General features: G+C 46.2%; 1 protein-coding gene across 1 annotated transcript; it reads right to left on the minus strand.

Moving 5' to 3' along the window:
• Positions 1-645: 645 nt before the first annotated feature.
• On the minus strand, positions 646-25,438 carry DHCR7 (7-dehydrocholesterol reductase). Its single transcript, XM_074998927.1, has 8 exons — positions 25,355-25,438; positions 16,639-16,746; positions 14,009-14,231; positions 12,438-12,528; positions 7,938-8,151; positions 7,357-7,561; positions 3,191-3,322; positions 646-1,397 (listed from the first exon to the last, which is right to left on the minus strand). The coding sequence occupies exons 2-8, from the start codon at positions 16,734-16,736 to the stop codon at positions 933-935; spliced, it is 1,428 nt and encodes a 475-aa protein (XP_074855028.1). The 5' UTR covers positions 16,737-16,746; positions 25,355-25,438; the 3' UTR covers positions 646-932.
• Between the last annotated feature and the right edge of the window lie 1,650 nt (positions 25,439-27,088).

Here is a 27,088-nt window from a genome sequence, read left to right on the forward strand (position 1 = left end):
ACATGAATGGTGTTGAACATGTATGCTTGATACATATGCTTGAAACATATGCTTATGAACTTGATTACTTTTGCCTGCATAGTGTTTCTGTCTTTGCCTTTTTAGGGGCCATATTCTTCAGGGCCAAGACTGCAGCCACTCTCTTTGGACAGTTCTATCTAAGAGTAGGCTATAATGCATGAAGAAGTCAGAGGCAGTCCAGTGGAGTTGGGGATGCTTTGAGCAGCAAGGGAAGAACACACACTTTGCCTTCAAATGTATGTAATAGCATTGCTTTTTTTAACTTTTTATCCTGAAACTGGGGTTTTAGCCTCTACAGTTGCAGCCACTTTCAGGTATGATTTTGGTCACAAGCGATAAAAATTCAAGTCCCTCGCCTGCAATGGAAAATTCTGTTTCTCATTATCAAATATTTGTTTAGAACCTAATTCACATGGCAAACAAACTCTGCCCAACTAAAATGGGAACATCAGATGACTCTGGGCAGCATCCTCCACTGCTGCATATTGGTGTAAGTATTGGCATATTACCAATGAGGTTTGTCTCTAAACCAACTGAGGATCTCCCCCGTATTCCTCCCTTTCCCTTCCACTTTCATCCATTTCATCTAAAACAATACAAAATGGGAAAGAATATTTCAGGAGCTAGATTATAACAAATTCTTCAGTCTTTAATTTCTGCCTTATCTGGGGGGAAAAAGATCACACAAAGCACTTTTAGCAAAGAATTAACTGTTGGAGCTGGCCAGTTCAGTACTACTGTGTTCTAAATAGCTATAGGGAGCATGTTACATTGGAAGGTGAAGAAGAGGTATCCTTCAAACCAAGCTCTCTCCCTCACAAGATGTTCTACAGAAAACTGGATAATAGTTTTGCTGGTGCCAAAGAGGGGGTGTGAATTCTCACTCTCCTCAGAAAGTGATAGGTTTTGTCTTAAAATACTCCTGGTATTAGTCGGTAAGGAACTGCAGTAGTGTAGCGCTTCCAGTCCTTGCCATACTTGCTGTAGCAACGGTGCTCATCCCTGATGCAGCGGTGGGTCAGCAGAATGGTCATGTAAATGATGTAGAAATAAGGTAGGATGTGCCCAAAGCCACAAGTCAGGCAGTATGCCAAGGAGCCCATCAGGTCACCAGTGTAGTTAAAGTGGCGTGCGTACCCCCAGAACCCGGAAATCATCAGCTTGCTGTAGTATTTGGTCCCATCTATGGATGTATAGGTGCATTCAATATATTCCGGCTTCTTACCCCAGATCTTGCAGTTCCCATCTGTGCGACGGAAGAGATCTTTCTGGTGGTTGCTCGTCCTGAAGATATAATAGCCCACCAGCCCCAACAGCAGGATCCCAACTGCATTAGCTGTTGACAGCTGCACAGGATGGTAAACCAAATATAAACCCTGCCAATGAGGAAGAGTTAGAGGTTTCAATGAATTTCTGAAAATCTACTTTTTCCTCTGAGTGACACCACCTTTGACAGAAGGATGCTAGACTACTACTGCAGGTGGGGGGAAGTGCTAAGCTTGCAGGAGAGCTGGGGAGGGAGGGGATGCTGAGTCTGCCCGTGCTGGAGCCATGCAGCCCTGCTAAGAAGGAGGTGGCCTTGGAGGAGCAGTGGTGTGTGTGTGGAGGGGGTGAGCTTGAAGGGGGGCAGGTTTGAGGCTCTGAGGGGGGTGGGGTTAAGCCTAGGCTGATGGGGGTCAAGTTTGGGGTTAGGAGGGCAGATCTGGGGGCTGAGGCCTGGAGCAGGTAAACCATGGAGAAGCCGGGGGGGGGGGCAGGTTTGAAGGCCAGAAGGGGGTAGAGCCTCAGAAAGCAGAGGGGAGTGGAGGGTTGATGCAAAGAGTGCTCTTTCCTGCTGAAGAGCCTATCCCCAGGTGCAGGTTTCCTCATTTGCTCTCCAACCCAGGTGTGAAAGTGACTTGAACTTTCTAACTGGTACAAATCATTGTGTGCACGCTGGTCTTCAAACAGGGGTTACCAAAAGTATGCTTTGACGTTACTTATTAAGGACTGTTTTGCATTCACAAGTGTTGCAGCGCCTGAAGTGTTAATTTTGTACCTAAATTTGAGGGGAGGCGAGAAATGCTCTTCTTGTTATTTTGGTTGCAGACCTCTGATTTATATCCAACCTGTTCTTAAATATCTTCAGTGATGGAGATTCTACAACCACCTAGACAATTTATTTCAGTGTTTAACAATCCTGACAGTTAGGAAGTTTTTCCTAATGTCCAACCTAAGCCTCCCTTGCTGCAATTTAAGCCCATTGCTTCTAGTTCTAGCATCAGAGGCTAAGGAGAATAATTTTTCTCCCTCCTCCTTGTAACCCTTTTAGGTACTTGAAAGATGCAACCATGTCCCCTCTAAGCCTTCTCTTTTCCAAACTAAAACCCAATTCTTTTAATCTTCTCTCAGAGGTCGTATTTTCTAGACCTTTAATTATTTTAGTTGCTCTTCTCTGTACCCTCTCCAATTTCTCCACGTTTCCTAAGTGTGGTGCCTAGAACTGGACACAGTACTGCAACTAAGGCTTAAGAGTGAAAGAACGTCTCATGTCTTGCTCACAACACTCTCTCAATGCATCCCAAAATCATGTTTGCTTTCTTTGCAACAGTGTCACACTGGTGACTCACACTCAGCTTGTGGTCCACTATGACCCTTAGCTCCTGTTCTGCAGTACTCCTTCCTAGGAAGTCACTTCCCACTTTGTATGTGTGAAATGGATTGTTCCTCCCTAAGTGGAGTACTTTGCATTTGTCCTTATTGAACTGCATCCTATTTGGGAATGAATCTGGGACTGGGAGTGTGTTGGGGTCACCCTGTGGTAATTTTCAAGACTAGTGAGACCCAAGGTCTGGCTGGCCAACTGCAGCACACACACAGACACAGTTGGAAGTAAATTACATGCTGGAAGCTGTTCGTGAGCAGCAACGTATTTTAAAGAGCACCCCAGGTTACAGAGCAGAGGTGACCCAGTTACTCATCAGTCTGGATTGTACCATGGTGCGTCACAGGAGGCCTAACTAAGGGATGGGTGAAACCACTATTCTAAGCTTTGTACTACATTACTCAACTAAGCTTCCTGAGGATGCTCGCCATGCTATTGGGGAACACACTGTTATGATTTCTACACATACTTTTAACTCATTCTGCTTCCACGAAAATGCTATGAATAATACAATTGTATTTTTACCTGCAAAGTGTAAAGGTAAGGCAGCCAAACACAGTCTCCCCAGCCGAGGTACCATCCAAAATGATCATGGCAGATATCAATAGTCTTCAAATACCAAGTTTCATTCCAGAAGAAGTCCAACACATAGATACCCTGGAAGTAAATGCCTTACACTTAGAACAATGTTTTGTGGCTATGAAATCCATCTGTCATAGTTAGTGTCATTATATCAGAATTGTGCTGCCGGCTGTATCTTGTGGCAGCAGCCTAACAGCCCTCCTGCATTTTACCAACAGCAAAACAGAGTATTTTAAAAATATCACCACAGTTGTACTAATGTACCTATGTGTAAGAAGGGTTCAATAATTTCAAGGTAACTAGTAAACCAATGCTAATGTTTCTAACTCATTAAGACCAAACCACTCTAGACAGAATATACAGGCTGGACCTCCTTGGTCCAGCATCTTCTGGACAGACCAGTCCTGAATGAACAAATTCACTGGAATCTGCTGCTGGACTCTCGGTCTACTCCCGGCTCCACTTCCAGCCTCTCCAGCCAGGTTGACTGCCAACCTGCTGCTGCCATTGCTCTGTCGCAGCTGCTCACTTCCAGGTTTGTCTGGGGGCTAGGCAGCTACTCCCTGGCTGCGGCTGGTCTGCATCTCCCCAGCCAATACAGTGCCACTGCTACCAGGCTTCAGTGGCAGCTCCCTAGCCCTGGCTGCTGCTGGGCCGCTGCTCCCAACGAGTTCCTGCTTCCGGTTGGTTGCCTCCGCCAAACCACTGATGTTGTGGGACCAGAGAGTACAGGGTTTCAGAGCCGCAAAAGGAATGTGATGTCTGTGGACCAACAAAACTAACTTAAACCTAGAGATACCATTTTGGAATGTCTGTGTAGCAAGGGAATGAATCACACCTGATCCTAGATCCAGTGTACTGTAATGTACACAAAAGCACAGTGGTGCACATTTGGGTATTTGATCTTTAACTTTGTGTTGATTTAAATAGACCCTTAATGCACTTTAACATCATGTTTGTCAGCTTTTACTTTGATGGGGATTACAACATGTCTTGGTCAAAGCAGGACTAACAGCTTTAAAGCTGGAGTGTGCAAAGTGTGTGTGGGGCAGACATACCCCCTTGGGGGCAGGAGATTTATTGGGCGGGGGGGGCGCAGCAAAGTCATGCTCCCGGCAGCCAGGATGCTGTTAATGGGACAAAGCTGGCTCTGGGGACAGAGTGAGGGGAGGCTGCTCACTCGCAGTGGGACACTCCCCCTGCATGCCAGGGAGTGCATGCACCACCACTGCTTCCTCCCAGCCCGGCGCCCGGCACCCGACCCCCTCCTGCTCCACGCTTGGACAAACGCTGGTGCACAGCCTGGTCCTGCAAGTCCTCTAGTTGCCTTTCCACTGCCATTTGCTGGGCAGTGGAGCCCCTTCCTCTGCTCCTCCCTCCATGCCACCTGGCCAGGTAACCAGTGGTACGCCAGCAGAGCTGCTCCTGCCCCTGCCCGTACTGCTTGCACTACTCCAACGAGCGCCCCCAGCACGGCACTGGGCTGCGGGGGCGGGGGCTGCTGCATGCACACTGGGGAGGAAAGAAGCCCCTTAACTTTGCTCCCCAGAACTGGGATTGCGTGTTTGTTTCATGGGGACTTTTAAAGTCTCACTCAGACCAATGTTCCTGTTAATCTTTTCTATCCCCACCCCCTAAAAGGCATGGAGTGTGTCACTTCCAGGAGGCCGCTGCTCGCTTGCAGGGCCATCGGGGGTGGGGGGGAGAGGGGCATCTGCTAATTGCAGGGATGAAAAGTGGGGCCTAGTGTAAAAAGTTTGCTCACCCCTGGCTTAAAGGACTGGTCTCTACCAGGGTTTCCTGTGTGCTGGTGTGGCTGCTCAGGAGAGATTCGAAGGCCTCTCAGCTGATCAGCAGAGCATCCACAACAGGCAACAGCCCAGGGGTATGCAGAGTGTGGGGGGGCACCCCCTTAGGTGTGTGAAATTTCATGGGGGGTGGGGCACAAGGTGATCAGCCTACCCCTTACTCTGCAGCTTCTGCTGCCTCTCCAGCCACCACGGAGGCACAGGCAGTACCATAGAAAGTCATAGTGTGTGGGTGTACAGGGAGGCAGGGGGCAGATAGCTCAGTGGTTTGACTGTTGGCCTGCTAAACCCAGGGTTGTGAGCTCAACTGAGAGGAGGCCACTTACCAATCTGGGGCAAATAGTTTTTTTAATTATTTATTAATAATAATAATAATAATAATAAATTATTATTATTATTAAAGGGAGGGTACTTGGTCCCACAATTTCAGAGCTAAAGCCCCTAGAAATACCACAGTGCCACCAGGTGGATTCAAGTGGTATAAACAAGAAAAGTACACAATACTGATGCATCTGACAAAGCAGGTCTTTGCCCACAAAACCTTATGCTCCAAAATATCTGTTAGTCTGTAAAGTGCCACAGGACCTGTTTTTCTGAAGATACAGACTAACTTGGCTACCCTTCTGATACTTGAATACTAGTCTGTATGGCTTCTCTTCCTACAGAGACAGAAGACAGCCCTTAGCGTGACCAGTTTTACAATTCTCTAAAAATTCTAATGCCATCTCATCCTGTGTTCTGTCCCCACTGCCCTGGCACAGTGTGGAATGTGTCTCTCTTACTGACAAATTTTACAGCCTTTACCTCATGCATTGTGGCAGCTTGACATCAACAAACAACAGGTAAACTCAGCTGCTCTAAACTAACTAGCCAGCCAGCTATTCAGATTCAACAAAATGAATAAAAGAAATTTTATTCTAAAGGATGACTGTCTGGGGAAAGGAGGAAGAATAATTTGAAAATGCAATATTGTGTACACAATTTTAAAGCAGTATTACTGTTGATTTAGAAGCTGTGGCTAAGATTAATTCATTCTGTGTTACTGGGCAAAACAGCTAAAAACAAAACAATCTCTGCTAATTGTTCCCACTGAGCGAATTCCAGTATTTTATCTCATTTTCTTCATGACTTTATTAGTTTCTCAGTGTGTGCCACCAACCTAATAAATGTTTGTTTTTCAGGCTACTTACTTAGGCTCAGGATTTTGGGGTTGTATGGATTGTCTTCTCCCTGAGCTAGTAAGCTGCAGTGTTTTCCCCCCGCCCCTCATCTGTGCACTAAGAATCTCAACAGACAGGATCTCTGAATGTGGTGTAGTAGTAGTAGTAGTAGTAGTAGTAATAATAATAATAAAGTATGTGTAATCTCCATCTTTATCCGTTGAAATCAAGTGGATTGTTAAAATCCAAAGGAAACAGGTCTGTTTCTAGATGAAACACAAATGTGTTTCTAAGTCTAAGTCTATACTAGGGAAATAAGTCAATTTCAGAAACACAATTCTAGCTTCAGCATTTGTGTAGCTAAAACAAACATATCAGAATCGACTTATTTCCTTAGTGAAGTTCGAGCCTCTTTAGTCTCACATCAACATCCCTTACTCAACATAACAAAACAGCAGAAAGGTAGCACTTTAAAGATGAACAAAATGATTTATTCGGCGATGAGCTTTCATGGGACAGACCCACTTCATCACATCAATCTCATTTCCAATACAGACTGACATTTGTAACAAAGAACCAAAAGAATTTGCAACAAAAACTGACAAATGTCAGTCTGTATTGGAAATGAGATTGATGTGATGAAGTGGGTCTGTCCCATGAAAGCTCATCACTGAATAAATCATTTTGTTAGTCTGTACTCCAACAAAACAAAACAGCAGAAATGTAGCACTTTAACATGGCTACCTCTCCCTTACTCAACATGATAGCATGGAATATAGGTGTCAACTGCTGAGTCCAGAGAGGTCGATTTTGCGTTTCTTCACCAGATGTGCAAAATCAAACTCTGGAAGATCGACCGCAGTCTGTTAGTCTTCTGGTAAGTATAGGCAAGCCCTCAGATTAAACAGGTCCGTGATCCAGCATCAGGCTCTGGAGATTTGGACATTGCTGTGATACACAAATCCAGAATCCCATAGAAATTAGTAAAACCCCATACTAGTAGGTCCTGATGCATGATCATGACTGAGGTTATTATATGTCAACAAGAAATAAATGCAAAATCAATTTTATCATTAGGATTTAATCTGTTTTAAAATCCTTAGTTTCCAACCAGCTTTAAGCCCACATGGTCCAGACTTACCTGTAGGATATTGACGAGGATCATCGAGTTGGTCACCTGACCATATAGTTCCTGTTGTTTAGCAGCATAAGAATGGTTAATTAGAGTCCAGGCTACAATACCTGGCCGACCATTGAAGAACATCTTGAAATCAAACCACTTCCCTATTCGAGGGTTAAATTCAATCCCCATCATATAGTCGTAAAGTAAGTTGCCAGTGAATTTGCTAAAAGGCATAAAACATTGTAAAGGTAAAACATTCACATGCAAATGTAGCACATTAAGTTTGAATACAGGTTTCAGTTGATTTTTCCAATGCATGAATTGTCATTTTGTGAATTAAAATTGTGTTAATATATAAACCAAGTAATTATTTAGATGATACAATGGATCACATAAAGGTAACAGATTTTAAGGATAAGTTTTGACTCTAAGATCTTCCTAGTTTAGTTTAGATATTTCTTTTGACCAGTCATACCATTTTCTAGCCAGATAAGATATTAGTCAAAATGAATTTATATTGTTATACTGAAGAAGCTTCAATGTTCACATGTCAAAATTGCCTACAACACTGCAGTTGATAAGTACTAACAGTGACGTACCAATCTTTGGCGTTAGTTGGGAAAAAGTAGCTTTTAATCATTGCAAATGTGGAAACCGAGTATCCCAGAATGTTAGCACACCACAGGAGAGGAATCCAGTTGTCAAAAATGATGGTGGGTGAGAACCAATGGAAGTAGTAAGCATTTGCAAACCAGAGAGCATGGGTAATGATCCAGGCTTGAAGTCCATTGATTTCATATTTGTTTATTGTGCCTAAAGAGGAAGGGTTAAATTGTTCAATGTTCTGTGATGCTGCATGAATTAACTATAAAAGGAAAATGCCTTTTATTAGCTTTAATCACATATACTTCCCAGGAGTACAGCTGCACTGCCCATTATGAAAATGAGTCTTTCCATTGGCTTCTTTGCACCTCCTGAAGCACTTAATGATCCCCTCCCAAACACACTAGTCTTATTGTGGTCTCTATCCTTCACACCAATGCAGATCTGATGACAAGCTGGTGCGGCCATTAATATAGTTGCCTGGGCCTGCTCTTGACTTCAGAATGGGGATGGAGAGCAGAAAGGGAAATATGTTTAACTGACATTAAGTAGCTCAAGCTAAAGTCCCAGCCAACACAAGGAAGGTGTATCTTTCAAACAAACTAGTTTTCTAAAGCATATTGTGAGAGAGTTTGTTTACATTTCCCACTTCCAAATACAGATCTGGATTATTATAAAAGATGCAATTAACTATAGCAGATAAGAATGTTAATGAAGCATCTGTCATTTAAAAGGAAATATGTACTGTGGCCTATGTCTACACTAGAGAGTTCTGTCAATAAAACTGGCATTTTGGTGACAAAACTCATGGAACGTCCACATTATAAAGGCCTTCTGTCGACAGTAAATTGACAGAATGTGGCACTTCTGTTGAGCATTCTGCCATTCCCCCATGAGGCAGAATGCCTGTCTTGACCAATCTCTGTCGAAAGAAAGCCAGTTTGGATGTTTTGGGGGGCCTTGCTATTGACAGAAAAGTTCTCCATGGCACCAGCCAGCTGCCCTGAGGGACACTCTGTCCACAGCAAGCAGAAGTCTATGGTCCTTGCCTCCAGCCATTCTTCAAGATGCAGGGAGCCCCAGGAACCCCATGGCAGCAAGCTGAGCATGTGGAAGCAGCCCAGAAGCATGCTGTCTGCAGAGGTGTAAAGTAAGTAGAAATACTTTGTTACACTACCCAAGTACGTTTTTTCAGGATCTGTACTTTATTCCAATTTATTTTCATGGAACTTGTACTTTCACTTGAGTATATTTTTTAGAAAATACTGTACTTTTTACTCACCTACCGTTTCTGAAGGTATTTAGTTACTCACTACTTTCATCACCCCACAAGCCAGTATTCCAATTAGCTAAAGCACAGCTGCACATGCATATTATCCAATCATCATGCAGTGACAATTAAAAAAAAATCAATAAGCACAATGATCCTGCCAAAGAACAACTTTTTAACTAGACTTTGAATAGCTGCATCAACACCTTTACATTCAAAAACAGTATCTATGCAGTATCTACCATCCCTAGTGATCAAGGCTGTTGCCCAAGGCAGTGTGCTGAGGAGGGTGCATATGAAGAGTCTCATGTGACTCTACCTGCAGGTGAGCCACCTAGGTAGGAGGGGAAATCCAGGAGGAAGGACAACAGCTGCAGCACTTACTCTGTCTCAGGTAATTCCTCTGCTCTGGTGGGTGGCCAGGGCAGGGGCTCCCCATCTCCCTGGGACAGAGGGTCTCCTGTGTGAGCCCTATGGGAAGAGGGTGGGGCAGGCTGTGCTGGAAGAGGCTCAGGATGGGTGGCTGAGGTTGCTGGGGATAAAGAAGTGTGTGTGGTTCCCTCTGTGCGGTAGCTATCTGGGATTTGCTATCTGGGTGTGTGTTAGTGTGGAGTAGGTCTGGGACCACCCTCACTCCCTTTTCCTCCTAAGCTCCACTGGGGGACTGAGGAGGAGGACTGGGCTACAAACTGGGGAATGGGATATGACACTTACGTTGCTGAGGTGGGAACCTTTTAATTGTGCCCCTCCCCTACCAGCAGCTGGTTCTGTCTTCCTGTTTGCCTGGCTGGCTTAGAAGTTTTGCACACGTTTTTGGGGTGGGTGGGGGCTGCTGCTGCTGCTGCTGCTGCTCCTTCCCCAGTGTGTGAAGCAGGTGAGTGGGTGCAGAAGTGACAACTGTTACTGAAATCAGCTCTGCCAGGAGTCGCTTAGGGAAATGAGTCACAGTGGGTGATGTCTGGCTGGATGGCTGAAACACATTTACCTTTCAGTCAATTCTTGATGACCTAGCCACACCCTCAGGTTTCTTTATGTTCTCTGTACAAGTTGTACTAATCAGTATGCTGAAACTTCTCAGCCTCCTGACCCGAGAAATTTTTGAGCACAATGTTATTCTTGCATCAAAATTAGGAATAAGGATTTTTCTTTGCTCCCATCTTAACCTGCAAACGCTCTTCTTTCTCTGGAAGGATGAGGTGTGAGAGTTGTGACTTGCAGTTTCAATCAGCCACTTAAACTGAGAGTGAATAGTAACAGAGAGATAGTCGTGCTAGTCTATTTATTATCAGGAAAAAAAAGCAGTGCAGTAGCACTTTAAAGACTAACAAAATAATTTATTAGGTGAGCTTTCGTGGGACAGACCCACTTCTTCAGACCATAGCCAGACCAGAACAGACTCAATATTTAAGGCCCAGAGAACCAAAAATAGTAATCAAGGTTGACAAATCATGAAAATACTATCAAGGTGAGCAAATCAGAGAGGCAGAAATGGGTATGTGGGGAGTCAAGAATTAGGTAAAGCTAAGTGTGCAAAAGTTGCCAACATTGTCCACATATCTATTCTGGAGATACCATCACTGAACCTAACCAGGTTATTACCAGAATCACAGACACATTTTCATGTTCCTCAACTAACATCATATCTGCCATCATGTGCCAACAAAGCCCAGATGCTTTGTATATTGGACAGACTTCAAACTCTCTTAGACAAAGAATTAATGGGCATAAAACAGACATAAAAACACTCCTGATTCACAAACCTGTCAGCCAGCACTTTAATGGAGTGGGCCATTCTGTTAATGACCTGAAAGTCTGCGTTTCACCGAAGAGGAATTTTCACAACAGTTTGGAAAGAGAGGCTGCTGAACTCTCTTTTATACTCAAATTCAACACATTAACACGATTTGAACTGGGATGGGAATTTTCTAACTCATTATAGGGCTCTTTTGCCTACTTGGCTTTATCTAATTCTTTACTCCCCTCTCCACCCTCCTTCTGCCCCTCTGCTGTCTGATTTGCTCACCCAAGGCTGCTGCCCTCATTCCCCTCCAATGTCGCTGCTCACCCTGCCTCTCCCCACCCTGCCCCTGCTCCCCTGCCCCTACTGGCCAGCCCAGGACCTGCTGCAGTGGCTGATGGCTGCCCTCTCTTCCATGCCTGCCCCCGGCTGCTTGCCAGGCCTCCCTGCTCTTCTTGCTGACCCAGACTCCTCCACAGTCTCCCCACCTCCATATCTCCTCACGCTTCCATTTCCAATCCAGCCCCAACAAGGACCCCAAACCTGTGGCAGGAGTCGATCCTGAGGCCGAGGACCTCAAGGGGATCTCACGACCTCCATGGACAAGGATCCTCCACCCCCTGTCTCAACTGCCCCCTCACTGTATACAACTAATTTTTATTGGACCTTGTAAATAGTTGTTCATTACAACATGTATTCCAAACACATTTGTCTACGTTAAAGTTAAAATGTTATTTATTTGGACTTTATTGGGGAGGGGGTGGGGATGGGAGCAAAGGGAGAGGTCATGATGGAGACATGATAGGGCTATGGGCTCAGAACCCCCTGCTGGGGATGCCCAAGGGAGATCATTGGGGGGCCACAAGAGGAGGTCCCCCTCAGGGCCTCCTGGATCTGCAACCTGTCCCATGGGCTTGGTGGACCAGAGTTGTACATGGCTATTCGTAGCCATGGCTGGTGTCCATCTCCCTTCCCCTCCCACACGTCCAGCCAGGTGAGGAGGCACCTGAAGTGTGCCTTCAGGTGGCTGAAGGCACATTTGGCCTGCATCCATGCCTGGTTGAATCAGGAATTAGAGTTCCTGGTTTGGGTCCAGCTGCCTGCTGTAGGGTTTCATGAGCCAGGGCATGCGGGGATAGACAGCATCTCCCACGACGCAGAGTGGCACGTTCACGTCCCCAACCACCAGTTCCTGATGGGGGATGAAGGTGCCCTCCTCCATGGTCTGGCACAGGCCGGAGTTACGGAACACCCATGGGGGGGCTGTTCTGTTGGGAGAGCAGCTGAGCAGTCTTGCTGCACTCTGCTGACAGAGAGGATTTAAAGAGTGATCCGCTTTTGTATCTGGCCATGATCTGTCAACAGAAGTTTTGTCAGAAGATATCTTCCAACAGTAACTTCTGTCAACAGATCACTCTTGTGTAGATGTAGCCTGTATGTCTGTTGTAAGGAAAAAAACAAAAACAAAAAAAACAACAAAACCCTTACCTGCAGGGGTCAGAGCGCCTTTTTGTACGCCTCCTACATATCCAGGTAGAAACTTGTGGCAGAAATCAGGAACTAACATATATAATATCACCTAAAAAGCAAAGAATGTACAAACCATCAATAATTAGCAGGGCATAAAACACTGAATAGTGTGGGTGTGGGTAAGATCCTGATATTAAAAATGCAGATATGCAGACCCACCAAAATACCAATTCACTTTAATTGTAACAAACAAGCGTTCCTTGCAGAATTGAATTTTGATATACTTTTAATTGTATACAAAAGTATATTAAAATTTATTGTAAATACTAATATATAAAATGCAGTATAAAATTGTTTCCATGAAATTAGAAGACAAAAATGTAATGTTTTTCTTCAGTATTGGCAATCATGTTGGTGAATAAGAACTTTAAGTTCTGTGATCTTGTTCTTTCTTAACAGAGGGGTTGAGTCTGAATCTGAATGAGATATTGAAGTGTAGTTTCTCTTTAAGGAAAAATTGCATGCCTTGAAAGAAGTGCTGTTGGTGATTCACTGGGTGATATTCTTCCTGCTGTTGCAGTTGGTATTGATCCCAGTGTTCCAGCAAGGTGTGGAAATAGACTGGGAATAAGGCTGACCTGTCATACTTGGCTCTCATCATATAAGGCTTGAGTGATACCTAAAACTACTGTGAAACTACAGATATGGTGAAGCAATCCACTGTTTCAACAACAAACACAAGGAGTCTGAAGGCGCCTTAAAGACTGACAATTTTATTACAGCATATGCTTTTGTGAGCTACAGCTCACTTCATCAGATACAGGAAACAGAACAAAAAGAAACAGATGGTAGAGATATTGAGATGAGAGTGTTACATCAGAGCTAATTCAGTCAGGTCAGATGTAGATGTATTGTAATGAGAGAGCTATTCCCAGTCTTATTCAGACTCATTCTGATGGCATCAAATGTAAATTCCAGCTCAGCAGTTTAACGTTGCAGCCCATTTTTGATTTTTTTTCCCCCTAAAGAATGGCAATTTTCAAGTCTTAACTGTGTATTCAGGGAGATTAAAATGTTCTCCCACTGGCTTTTGTATGTTCCTGAGTGTGATTTGTATCCATTTATTCTTTTGCATAGGAACAGTCTAGTTTGTCCAATGTTCCACCAATCCAGGGGCAGAGGGGCATTGCTGACACATGACAGCATGTATCACATTGGTTGATATGCAGGTGAAAGAGCCTTTGATGATATGGCTGATGTAGTTAGGTCCTCTGGTGTCACTAGGGTAGATATGTGGACAGGATTAGCAATGGGATTTGTTGCAGGTACTGGTTCTTGGGTTAGCATTTCTGTTTCTGTTGTGGGGTGTGGGGTTGGTGATAAGCAAATGACTGTCAACCAAATCCTTACGATCTATTTGGATGTGGGAAACTATATTTAAGATTTTAAATCGCTTCTCTCATCCTTTTCACACAAAAGTGTTAATTTGAGAAATAATCATAACAGTAGATAAGCAATATATACCTATATATCATTATGTGGAGTAATTATCTGACTTTATTCTGTAATACAGAAATTCAAAGATTTACCTGGAAAGTGACCCAAAAAATATAGATGTTAGCAGCTTTCCAGGTGACGGAGGGAGTTTTGTTCCAGATGTCAGAGATATGGGAATTCCATGTGAGTACATCAGTGATGGGGTCCATCAGAGAGCAATGGTACTGATCACACGACATTATGAAGTAATATACGATGAGTGGAGAAAATGTAAGCAGGAAGAGGACACCGGCCAATGAAAACCAGTCTACTTCCCTGTAATAGAGAAAGAGGTTAGTTTCTGAAAAGAATTTTACATTGAAACAATGGTTCTGTCCCCATCTAGTTTCAATTTGAGAGAGTTTGTTTGCTCTACTTAAGTGTGCTACTTTGTAAAGCATGTAGTATAAATTCGTCTGCACATTATTAAAGTATACAGCACCGAAACCACTATCTCTGAAGAGAGAGAGAAAAAAGAGCAGTTGTATAGTTTGTGACGTGCTCTCTCGTGACGTAGCTGTTTGTTGCCAAACTCAGAAGGTGAAGGATAAACTTGTGTTTAAGACACTGGGCTGAAACATAGAGGTAGCTTCAAATTCCTGATTCTACCACAATGTCTCTGCAGGACTGTGGGCAAGTCATTTATATGTCTCAGTTCCCAGTTCACAACGTTGCATCCTAAAAAGGTGGTTTAATTATTCAATCCACACTGACAGCTTTAATGAGAGAAACTTACATGAGCATGTTCCATAGCTCAGTGGCCAGAATGCTTAGAGAGAACTTGAACGGGGTCGTTCATTTCTCCAGGGTGGCGTGTACCAGGGTCAGAAAAGACAATGCCTTCCCAAACTTCCTGGCTGGCTATGCCCGCACTCCACTCCCACCCCGCAATTCAGTGCAGCTCTCCCAGTACCCTGGGGCTGCCTAAGCTTCAGCCCCACCAAGGCTGGGGCCATGCACTGCCAGCCCTTTCCCTCCCGCTGTGAGCTCTGGGGATGGGCAGGCTCAGGATGGCAGGGCTACCCACCATCCATATGCTCTGGGTTGTCTGTGCTCTGGGGGTACCCTGGCTGGGCTGTGGGTTGCAAACTGCAAGACCCTGGGAGAGGGATTGGGCCACCCATGCTCCAGCCGTGATGAGCTGTGGGCCACCCATGCTTGGAGTGGGGGGAGGCAAAATGGAAGAAGGCTGCCTATTGCAGACTGCATCCATGCTGGATGGGGTGCTGCCCCATAAGTGGGTGGCTTGGCTACCATGGGGGCAGTGGGCAACAGGGGTGGGGTCTCTGATAGAAGACGTGGGGCTGGGGGGCTTGGCTCCCCCAGGCCCAGGTTCACCCCCGCCCATGGCGGGTGAAAGAGAAATTGAACTTGGGGCCCCAAATCCCAGGTGTGTGTGGAACCCTGGGACTAAAAAAGCTGTAAGGTGGGCATTGAGGCTGACTGATAATATCCTGAATCACTTTTCTCAAATTAAATAAACTTCACTCAATTAGATTTAATAATTCTGGGGTACAGTGTAAGAGAAATGCAAATGTTATGTACTACTGTGAGATTTTGTGCAGAAGCACAAAATTAATGCAATCTCCAGGAGTGAAGAAGTTCAGAAGTCTTTTTCTTATAACAATATATGTGAAGTGGGTTTCCTATGAAGTACTTCAAAGTAAGGGGAATGTAAATTCTCCCCTGCAAAAAAACAAACAAAAAATCACCAACTTTTTGAAGATACGCCCTCTGGAGAGAGACCCACTGCATACTAAAGTACCTGATCTGAAATTTCCAGAAGCAAAGACCCCTGATCTGGACTAAACTTGTTCTGAGTTTGTTTTGAGCTGAAGCTATAATGAACTGATAACCACAGGCTGAAGGACATAAACCATCTAATAACCCCTGGCAGCAAGTCTGTACTACAGCTGTACTTCAGATATATTGTGTTTAGTTCATTCATACTGTAATTCTGAATTGAAGGCTGATGCAGCCTTTGACTGTTGAGGGTCCCTATCTTTTGAATATTGGAGCTAAGTTTGTGAGGTAAGTGGTACAGGTTGCACCTCCAAAACCCGGCACTCTCTTGTCTGGCAACATGTGTCATCTGGCAGGATGAGAGCTGTTCCTGGACCAGAGAACTGGGGCAGGAGAGCAACCAGCTGGCAGTTTCACTGCAGGACAGTGAGGACAGGTTGTTAGTGGTGTCCCCCGACAACGCTCCACGGGAGACTGGGGCTGGAGTGCGGGCTTGCCCCAGCAGCGATACCAGGGCCAGAGCGCTGGCTTGCCCCAGCACTTCTGGGCAGGGCACTGGGGCCAGAGTGACAGCTTCTTCCAGCAGCCCTGGGTAGGATACCAGGGCTAGAGAGCTGGCTTGCTGTGGCAGCCCACTGTGGGAGCCCAGATCTGGAGTGCTGGCTTCACTGGCAGTCTAGCAGGGCTGGAATGCTGGTGCTGAAGGGCCAGCTGCAGTGATAAGCCATGGCCATAGAGCTAGGGATCAGTGGCTGGAGTGAGTGAGGGGTGGTAGTGGCCAGGGACAGGAGAAATAACCTTCCCTGGTCCAACAAAAATCTCCCATTTGGGACCACTGAGGTCCCGAGGGTGCTGGACCAGGGAGGTATAACCTGTAGGAACCAGAGTGAGCAGTATTACATGTGGGTTCTGTTCACTCTGAGTGATGACCCTCTCTCACCAGGCTCTTCCCCATTGGCCTTGAGATGCTCCAGAACCATTTGGGATGCTCTTATGTTTCCTTTCTTCAGAAGATTTTACTTCAGGAGAAGCCGCCATTGGATCCTACCTGAAAGAGGATTACATTGTGTTATAACATCTGGTCTCCTGAACAGCCAGTTTTACATTATCTTTTATAAATGAGATTTCTGATAATCTCCTATTATATCAAAGGCACCTGATATCCCCACCCTGTTTGACACAAGCGGTTTTTTTTTAAAAAAAAAGCACTGTGCAGAGATTGCCTGACAGGGTTCTGTCTCCTTCCACCTGCCCCAACTAAAGGGCTTAATTCTGCTTGATTTTTTTCCTTGCCCGATATCTAGTCTTTCTTCAACTCAGTCTCCCCTCTAGGCTTGAAATCAACACAACAGCCTTTGTTAAATGCAGAGCAGTATCTTCACTGCTATTTTACTCTGAGTTAACGAGCAGACTTTCTTTGCTAAATAGGTGAGCCTGAGACTGATTGCTTGATTGCTTGATTGCTCATTTAAAACTTCACTTCTAGTCATAGATGTACCACCGGGTGTTTCTTCAGAGGTGAACTCACTGAGGTGAGCTTAGCCAGTTTTCATGGTCTCGCCGGCTGTTTCCTTTTCAGCATGGAATGAAATATGTGACAAATAAATGGCTAGTTGGAGGAGATTTCCACACAGCTTCTCTTCTCTTCCTAGCTTGCCCTCTGAACTCTTCATGACTCTCTCCCCCTCAGGCTACATCTCTACTAGAGAGTTTTGTTGACAAAACCCATGGAGTGCCCACATTCCCAAGGAGTTCTGTCAACAGTAAACAGAATGTGACACTTTTGTTCAGCAACGAAGGGTCCTGTGGCACCTTATAGACTAACAGAAAAGTTTTGAGCATGAGCTTTCGTGAGCACAGACTCACTTCATCAGATGCTGGTCTTGGAAATCTGCAGGGCCAGGTATAAATAAGCTTAAACAAAGACTGCGAATGGCTGGCTAAATACAGAAGCAGCTTCCCCTCCCTTGGTGTTCACACCTCTAGATCAACTGCTGGTAGTAAGCCTCATCCTTGCTGACTGAGCTAACCTAGTTATCCCCACCCTTGCTCTGGCTTATTTATACCTGGCCCTGCAGATTTCCAAGACCAGCATCTGATGAAGTGAGTCTGTGCTCACGAAAGCTCATGCTCAAAACTTTTCTGTTAGTCTATAAGGTGCCACAGGACCCTTCGTTGCTGTTACAGATCCAGACTAACATGGCTACCCCTCTGATACTTTTGTTGAGGGCGTTCTGCCCTTCCCCCTTGAGGCAGAATGCCTCACTCGACAGATCTCCATCAATGGAAGGCTAGTTTGGATGGTCCAGGGAGCCTTCTCTCAACAGAAAAAGCCTCTAGAACACTGGGCAGCTGCCTCAGGGAATGTCCTGTCCACAGAAATTGCACGTCTATGGTCCCTGCCTCCGGACAATCTTAAAGGCGCAGGGAGCCCCAGAAACCATGTGGCAGGAAGCTGAGAGCATGGAAGCAGCAGAGCCACAGGTTGCTTGTCCTCACGCCCTCATGGCCATGCCTTGCAGCTGATTTCCACAAGATGGCAGCCAGCCAGGCACAGTGAGACCCTCCGGGGCCCTCGATGGACAGCCGGAGGGGTCTCAGGAGCCATCCCAGGGCATGACATGTTAGGCCCTCTCCTGGACAGGAGCTGGAGGAGATGTGAGCAAAAGTCAAAGAACTGCATGGGGTACACCCAGGCCTGGGATGCAAGGCACAGATCAGGAGCAGGACTGGCCACCTGCCCATAGTACAAGAAACTGCATGAGTTCCTGGGGGGTGACAGCACCTCCTCCCACCTGCTCTGTGGACACTGCAGAGGAGGCTCCCCTCCCCACCTGCAGCCAGAAATCAAAGAGGAGGACCAGGAGCACCATGGGACCCAACCCTCACCGGTCAGAGGCAGATGGGGTCCTAGGCCAGTGGCAGCACCCTGGTCATCACCCTGGACTCTGGCCCCTCCAGCCAGGACACCTCCAGGGCACCTCTGGAGCTCTTTGAGGGTCTCTCTGGTAAGTAACCCGCAGGTCACACACACCAGGGCATTGGGGGGGTGGATGCCGATGGGGCACTCTGTGAGCCTCCCCAGGCTGGCTCAGGTGGGACCTCACGCTGTCGTCCTGGCAGGTGGAACCATGTGCAAGACAGCATGTCCCACCCAGACCCAGCAGGCAACCCCCATGCATGGGTGCCAGCCTCACGGGAGCCTGGACAAACCCCAGGCTGCAGAGTGAGGGGCGCCAGGCCCTGCCCAGGCGCAGGCCCTGCCCAGGCGCAGGCCTGACCCCAGATACACCAAGGAGTGTGGCTCCCAGCACCCAGGCATACCCACAGGTGAGAGTCAGCATCCACTCCTGCAGACAGTGCTGCAAGCCCCACACATGTATGGGGGCCTCACCAGCCACCCCATGCAGAGACCCCTTTGAAGCTGGACACCCTGCCCCCCTTTGGCTGCTAGCCTGCCATGCGCGGGGGGGGGCAAGGGCACAATGATCAGTCTGGTCCCTGAAGCTCTGCAGAGTTCCCGTGTGGTAGGATTCACTGTACAGCCTGCACATGCCTGTGCTTCTGGGACATGCCCATCCCATGGCCTGTGGGGTGTTGGTCAGTGTTCATGGTGGGGGGCAGTGCCTCAGGGGTTGCACTGGATACTTGACTCACCATCTTCCCTACTTGTCGTTCTTACAGCTGGACCTGCACTGAGCAAGGTCACTCCCTGTCAGGATGAGCCAGCTCCGAGACAGCACCAGGGTGAGCCAGCACACCCGCTTCTCCCACCACAGACAGGGAAGGCCCGTGACCAGAGGGTACACTGCAGTAAGACAATGACCTCCAGAGAACCCATAAGTGCCAAACCTTGAGGAATGTTGTGCTCCCTTAATGTCCAGCCAGGTGAGGAGGCACCTGAAGTGTGCCTTCAGGTGGCCCAAGGTGCACCATGCCCAGTTGAGTTGGACGTTAAACAGTTCTTGGCTTGGGTCCAGATGCCCGGTGGAGGGCTCAGGAGCCAAGGAACGAGGGGGTAGGCAGTGTCCCCCATGATGAACAGTGGCATGTGCACATCCCCGACCGCCAGCTTCCAGTGGGGGATGAAGGTGCCCACTTTCCTGCTCTGGCACAGGTCAGAGTTGTGGAAAACCTGGGAGTTGTGTGTCTGGCCCGACCACCTAACATACACGTCGAGGAACTGTTGACGTGGTCGACAAGGGCCTGCAGCATGATGGAGAAAGATCCCTTTCGGTTGATGAACTTGGCTGCACTGTGGTCTGGAGCACAGATGGGGATGTGGGTCCTGTCAATAGCCCTGAAGCAGTTGGGGAAACTCCAGGATGGCAAATCCAGCCATGACCACATCTGCCATTCGAAGGACCCTCTGCAGGAGTGTGTTGATGGCTGTCATGACCTGCAAGGAGAGGGGACCAAACCTGCACATCTGTGACAGAGGGAGCAAGCCCATGGGCCCTTGCAGGCTCCCCTGCCACCTCCTGTCCCCTCCTCCTGAGCTCTCTGGAAGCCCCCTCCCCCCTGCACGAGGCTGCGCCCTGAGCAGAAAGGCTGTGAGAGGGTGGGATGGCTTGGTTCCCCCCCATCTTCCCCCCCTCCTCCCGCCACCTCTAACCCCGATCCTGCTCCCCAGGGGTTCCCCTTGGGCAGGACACTCCCTTCCTTCCTCCACCCCCCGTGCAGGGCCTGCAGTCCGCGAGTGCCTTACCTTCATGAGGACCACCCTGATGGTGGACTTCCCCATGCCAAACTGGTTCCCCATGGAGTGGTAACTGTTGGGGGTGGCCAGCTTCCACACAGCGATAGTGACCTGCTTCTCCCCAGGGATCATGGGCCGCAGCTGGGTATCCTGTCTCCCACTGCTCCATAGCAAGCCAGTCCCACCACTTGGAACTGGTGCTGTGCCTCCAGACCTGCCTGAGCACCCGGGGTGGGGGGGCAGGGAAAGCAAGTGGGCCTGTGTGGCAGCAAGGGCATGCTCCACAACAGTGGTGTCTGGCAGGGAGGAGGAGAATGGCCGTGAGGAGGTTCAGCAGAAGCTGAAACACCTCTAGGCGGGTCCAGTGCAAGCCTGGGGACTGCTCTGGCATCATGGCTGTCTGGAAAGCTCTGTGTCTCTCTGAGAGCGTGTGAGCCCTGCTGTAGCAGCTATGCTGTCCCTTACGGAGGTAGGCAAGCCTCAGCATGGGCAGGGAACAAGCATTGGGAGTTGCGGTGAGCCCTTTAAGGGCGTGTCTCGCCAGGGCTCCCAGAAGGGATTGTTGGCCATGCGACCCTGTCGGACAGAGTTCCGGGGGCCATTCAGTCAAGAAAGTGGCTGGGCAGCCTGGCTCTTCTCTGTCAACTGTGTGGATCAAAAGAGTGATCTGCTTTGCAGTCTGGCCATCTTCCAAAAGTAACTTTCGTCAACAGACTGCTCTCATGGGCTACGTCTACACGTGCCCCAAACTTCAAAATGGCCACGCAAATGGCCATTTCGAAGTTTACTAATGAAGCGCTGAAATGCATATTCAGCGCTTCATTAGCATGCGGGCGGCAGCGGCACTTCGAAATTGACGCGGCTTGCCGCCGCGCGGCTCGTCCAGACGGGGCTCCTTTTCAAAAGGACCCCACCTACTTCGAAGTCCCCTTATTCGCATGAGCTGATGGGAATAAGGGGACTTCGAAGTAGGTGGGGTCCTTTCGAAAAGGAGCCCCGTCTGGACGAGCCGCGCGGCGGCAAGAAGCGTCAATTTCGAAGTGCCGCTGCCGCCCGCATGCTAATGAAGCACTGAATATGCATTTCAGCACTTCATTAGTAAACTTCAAAATGGCCATTTGCGTGGCCATTTCGAAATTTGGGGCACGTGTAGACACGGCCATGTAGTCATAGCCTCAGTTATGGACCCACCTTGTAACTGAGTGAACAGTTTTATTTGCCTATTAATTACCACCCCTTATTCCCCTCCTCCCCATAACTGGTTAATTGCTTCCAGTTAAGCCCACAGACCTCTGTGCTGCAGAAACGTCAGTGACTAGGCTGAGAATCTCAGCCGCATTCTGAACATCAAAAAGACCAAGATGCTCCACCCACCTTCACTGATGGGACAATCTCATGAACCTTCTATTGAAGTCAAAGGAGAATTTATGGAAAATGTGGAACACTTCCCATACCTTGGAAGTCATCTTTCCACTAAAGTTGACATTGATGTGGAAATCCAGCATCGTCAGAGCAGTGCAAGGTCTGCTTTCGCCTGCCTGAGACAAATGGTCTTCGAGACCTGGGACTTCTATCTCAAGACAAGCTCCTTGTATACTATGCAGTGGTTGTTCCAGCGCTACTATAAGCATGTGAAACCTGGACAACATAGAAGTATCATCTGAAGGCACCTGAACAATATCATCAATGCTGCCTCAGGAGAATCCTAAGTATCTCTTGGGAGGATAGGTGCATGAACATTAGCGTCCTGGAAGAGTTGAACATGACCAGCATCAAAGGTATTATCATTCATCAACAACTTTGTTAGACTTGTCGCATGGTTTGGCTGTCTGATCAGCACCTCCCAAAACAGATTCTGTTTTCCGTGTTGGAGGACGAACAGAGGAATGTTGTGGGTCAGCAGAAGCAATATAAGGACATGCCAAAGGCACACATGAAAAAATGCAGCATTGGTGTCGACACTTGGGAGAACCTTGCCCAAGACCATCCCCAGTGGAGAACAGTAATCTGTAATGGGGTGGCACAATTTAAGAGGGCCCACTGCAGTGCAGATGAGGAGAGGTAGAGAAGAAAAGAGCATCAAAAACTGCCCCACACCACTCCAACAGCTACCAACACCTGCCTCTTCTGTAATAAGATCTGCAGCTCCAGAATTGGGCTGATTAGCCATCAACAGACTCACAAATAGCAGGGTGACATGAAGACATCCTACTTGTTACGGAGTGACCAGCAAGAAGAAGACTACCACTGGGATTGTCACAAAATCTCATTTCATAATACCTTTGTCACAAGGAGTTAGCTCCCTGGGTGATGCTTACCAAAACTGTCTGCTATATAGTCTCAGAAGAGTATCTGTTTCCATTTAAAGCTTTACAAACAACAAGCAGTCCTGTAGCACCTTTGCTAAATATTTAGTCCGGGGAAAATTCTGCAATTGTTACATTTAGACCCATAGTAAAATTGAAAAATTCCCCAGGAGTGAATTTATGATGATTACCACTTGCCCTATCTCCCTCCTACCGGGCTTACCTCAGGTTCCAGGCCAGGCCCAGTGCCATCACTCAGTGGCAGATGTATCTCATAATGACTAAAATTATTCCCTTACTCCTTGATGAGGCCTGCCCCAGACAATGGCAAGAGAGAAGCATATTTGTACGCAGTAAAGCATGTCTCATTAAGAAAAAAAATATATAGCAAAGTTGTGAGAGTCTAAATCCAACCATGGTGAAAGGCATCTCCAGAGATCATAGAATCATAGAACAATAGAGCTGGAAGAGACCTAAAAAAGCCATTGAGTCCAGCCCCCTGCTCTAAGCAGGACCAAACCCATCAGATCAGCCCTGCCAGGGCTTTGTCGAGGCGAGACTTAAATATCTCCAGGGATGGAGACTCCACTACTTCCCTGTTGTGTCAAAGTCTAGAATGACATGCCCAAAAAGGGTCACGTTCACTGTTTTGAGCAATGCTGTACCTCAGAGACAGATGGTCAATCCACTTGGAATGTCTTCTGCAGGCAACCATTAGCCTGTGGAGCCCCTACCTGCCTTCCCCATTCCCTTCTAGGAATATTATTCAGCCTGCAAAGAAAAATGCAATTCCCTCTTTTAAGGATCTTGCAGTATCTCTGATCCCAAAGATTCAAAACTCATAAGTCAGGCCCCTCAGTAACCATGAGATTTTAAAGATAATTTTTGGGTTCCTTTGATCCATCCCTAGAGCTTTTTAAGTCCTGGCTTGACATAGTCATGGCTGGGATGATTTAGTTGGGTTCATCCTGCTTTGGGCAGAAGGCTGGACTAGATGACCTCCTGAGGTCCATTCTAGCTGTAGCATTCTATGATTCCATGAATAGGGCCTGAGAACGGTGTGCTTTTTATCATGTCCTTTTCCACGTTAGATATTCTTATACACATCTACCCTGATTCAATTAGCAACATTCCCATCGCTGTAGCCCTACTGCTTCATGCATCTGATGAAGTGAGTTGCAATTCCCAAAATCTTATGCCATAATAAAATTATTAGTCTTTAAGTACCACCAGACTCTTTGAGGTTTTTGCTGAAACAGACTAATGGAGTCTGTGATCTTGTAATATGGAGATGACACAAATATGGTAGTGTAAAACACGTAAGTCATTTTAAATAAAGATCATTAATGTGGTTGTCACTGGGTTTGCTTCAGGCCTATCTCATCAGAGTGCTTTTTGAAAGACATGACAGCACCACCCAACTGCAGCCATAAACTGTACTGTCAGGAAGTGTTCAACAACTGGTAAACAACATGATGCAAACTGAGGCAGGTGGAGACACTTTGACACAGGACATTCACAAAAGTAAGACAAGACCTTGCTTATTTATTGATTTTGTTTCTAAACAAGCCCTAACTGAAATCCGCTTTTCTTTAGGACACAGTAAGCTATCTTGCATGTTGCAAGAAAACAGCAGCTGTTCGCAAAAGGCCCATTCAGTAAAGATTAATGGATTATGGACGATTAATTAAAACCTATGATAAATAACAATGCTACCCTAGCTGCTAGTCCTATATATATTAAGCAGATGTGTATTGCACATCATACAATAACCCCCCACCTATATACTTCACATGAAGCTTGCTATTATTAATCAACAGTTTCATCTTCCAGTTATTTTTCACTCTATCTTGCTAAATGCTATTTTCTTGTCCTTCTTAAGAACCAATATGCCTTCAAAACACAATATTTATCAACAAAAACCATTCATTGTATGCATAGATAATTCTTGAGCTCTGAGAGGCTTAACTAATTCCTGGAAATATGAAGCTTGTTTTACACAGTAGTTTATATATGTAAATATATTTAAAACAGAAGCTGTATAAACATACCCTTTTCCTGTTTCCTGTTGGAGTCTCAGATCAAACAGAATATCTTTTCCAATACCAGTTCGGTAAGAAAGTCTCTTATTCCCTTGCTATGGTGCTCAGATTGCTGTCTATAACTTTGTGAATATTGATTTTTTTAAAAAAATTTTTTTTAAATCCCTAATTCTCTATCAGAATTAGAAGATGCTGTTAAAAGGCAAAGCAGAGAAAAGAGGCTGCAAAAACATCCTCACAATATGGAGCAGACCACCACCAAATCAGAAATAAATTGCAGTGCAAAATGGTCACCTTATATAAGCCCATTTCTAGCACAGGCCAGAAAACAGGCTGAAACAGAAGTTGAAAAAAAAAATCACACCACCATCAAAAAAAGAAAACCCTCCTTCTTGGCAGTCAAATTTTCATTGTTGCGTACATTTTCTAACCATTTTCTAGCAATCACTCTAGGAACCTGTTGTAATACATTTGCAAAACTGAATGTACATGTAGTAGCTAATTAAGACAGGATTTATACAACTGATTTTATAGATTTACTCTGAGCTCTTTCAAATACATGTTTGCATTCTAGGTAGAACAATGAATATAATATAAATTACTCCTTACCCCTTCTTTGCTTGTGGTTCTACTCACCAGGACTCTTACAAGTACCAAAAAAACCAGGCTGTTTCAGGCTGGTTAAAGCTCCTTTCAGTCTTTGCCACTCCTTCAGGAATTACATAGTAAACCTCCTGTCCAATCACCTGCATGTTCTCTTAAACATCACATGGTGCTACACGGCTGGATTGGTGAAACGGTTTCAAGCCACCAACCAGCTCATGAAATAACCATGACAACCCCCATCCTACGAATATTTCATAGAAAGAAGGAAAAAAAAAAAAAAAAAAACAACCCAAAGCACACAGAGGTACTGAAACAGTGTAGAGAGTGAGCTAAGAGCCATTGAACCAAAGCATAAACCTGTTTCCCAAACAGCACTGTCCCAAAACTCAGTTCCAGAACTTCTGAGGACAGATAAAATGAACTGTTTATCATTTAATCTGAGCACTCTATGTACCGGCAGTCTTAAGGTTAGTTCAAAGTAGTGCACTTGTTTCTGTGCCATTTACGATTGCAGGAGAGATCTTTCCTGGTGTTGCAAAAGTTTAAGTTAATGATTACAGGAACAATCTATTTAATTTTTGAAATCATACTTTGCACATTGATAGCACCTTCAATCTGAGAATCTTATTGAGATTTACAAACATTTATAAGGCCTCAAAAGACACTTAATTAAGGGTCAAAAAAGTCACATAAAAACACTTGGGTATTACTAAGCAGTTGAGTCACATAGGGTTTAACGCCTACAGTTTATCAAGTGCAGGGCGTTTTTTCAGGCGGAATGCACGGGAACACAGCTCCAGCATCTTATTTCTGTTAGAACATCAGAAAAATTTTCATTGTCAGTTCTGCAGCAGTGTGGGAACTGGGGCAGGATCCCTTGCTGGTTCCACAGCAGTATGGGGACCGGGGCAGGAGCCCCCTTGCACCCTGGACAGGAGACCCTGCTTGTCCTGCAGCAGTGCAGGGACTGGGGCAGAAGCCCCCACTGTCCTGAAGCAGCACAGGGACCAGGACATTAAAATTGAATACTCTAATCCCTTAAATTCTGGCACCCTTTTTTCTAGAAAAAAAGCGTTGATCAAGTGTGCACTAAATTTAGGGTGACCACATTGGTCTATGGCAAATACAGGACACCGACCTCCAGTGATGGGGGGCTGCTGTTCCATATCAGGGAGCCTTGATGTTGGAGGTTGCTGCAGCCTCCCGAATGGGGGGGGAGTGGAAGATGCTGCCCCAAGACGTAGGGCATCGAGGAACGGGGCAGCTGCCCCATGGAGGAGCTCTCTGGCAGTGAGGGGTGCAGCCCCAAGACTCCAGGTGCCATGGAACAGGAGTCTGGCAAAATATGGGACAATTTGCCCATTTTCTTAAAAAAGTCAGTACACCTGAAAGACAGCTTAAATGAGGGAATGTCCCAGTGAAAAGGGGATGGACGGCCACCCTAATTAAATTTGGCACCCAACCGTTCTGGATATGAATGGGCATTTTGAGATTGTGTAAATTATTTCAAGCTAATTTATTTCGAACTTGGTGCCACCCAAAAGGCTCCAAAGTTCAAAATAAATGACTATTTTGAAGTTTCCCCTACAGCTTTTATGATGGGGTAGCAGAAGCAGAATCCTGTTTTAGCTGTGGGATTGCTATTTCGAGATATTTGTATCCCAAAATAGCATCCAGTCTAGACACAGCCTAAGTGACTAAACCACGCTGCTTCACTGCTATAGCTGGGTCTGCACT

This window comes from Carettochelys insculpta, chromosome 6 (genome assembly GCF_033958435.1).
Source record: "Carettochelys insculpta isolate YL-2023 chromosome 6, ASM3395843v1, whole genome shotgun sequence".
Classification (NCBI taxonomy): domain Eukaryota; kingdom Metazoa; phylum Chordata; order Testudines; family Carettochelyidae; genus Carettochelys; species Carettochelys insculpta.

Bases quoted from the DNA above. Each gene is read 5' to 3' on its own strand.
- DHCR7 (XM_074998927.1), bottom strand. From the start codon at position 16,736: ATGGCGGCTTCTCCTGAAGTAAAATCTTCTGAAGAAAGGAAACATAAG. The intron at 14,232-16,638 runs GTGAGAGAGGGT...TCTCTATTACAG, and splicing joins GGCCAATGGGGAAGAGCCTG to GGAAGTAGACTGGTTTTCAT. The intron at 7,562-7,937 runs GTACGTCACTGT...TATGCCTTTTAG, and splicing joins CCAACTAACGCCAAAGATTG to CAAATTCACTGGCAACTTAC.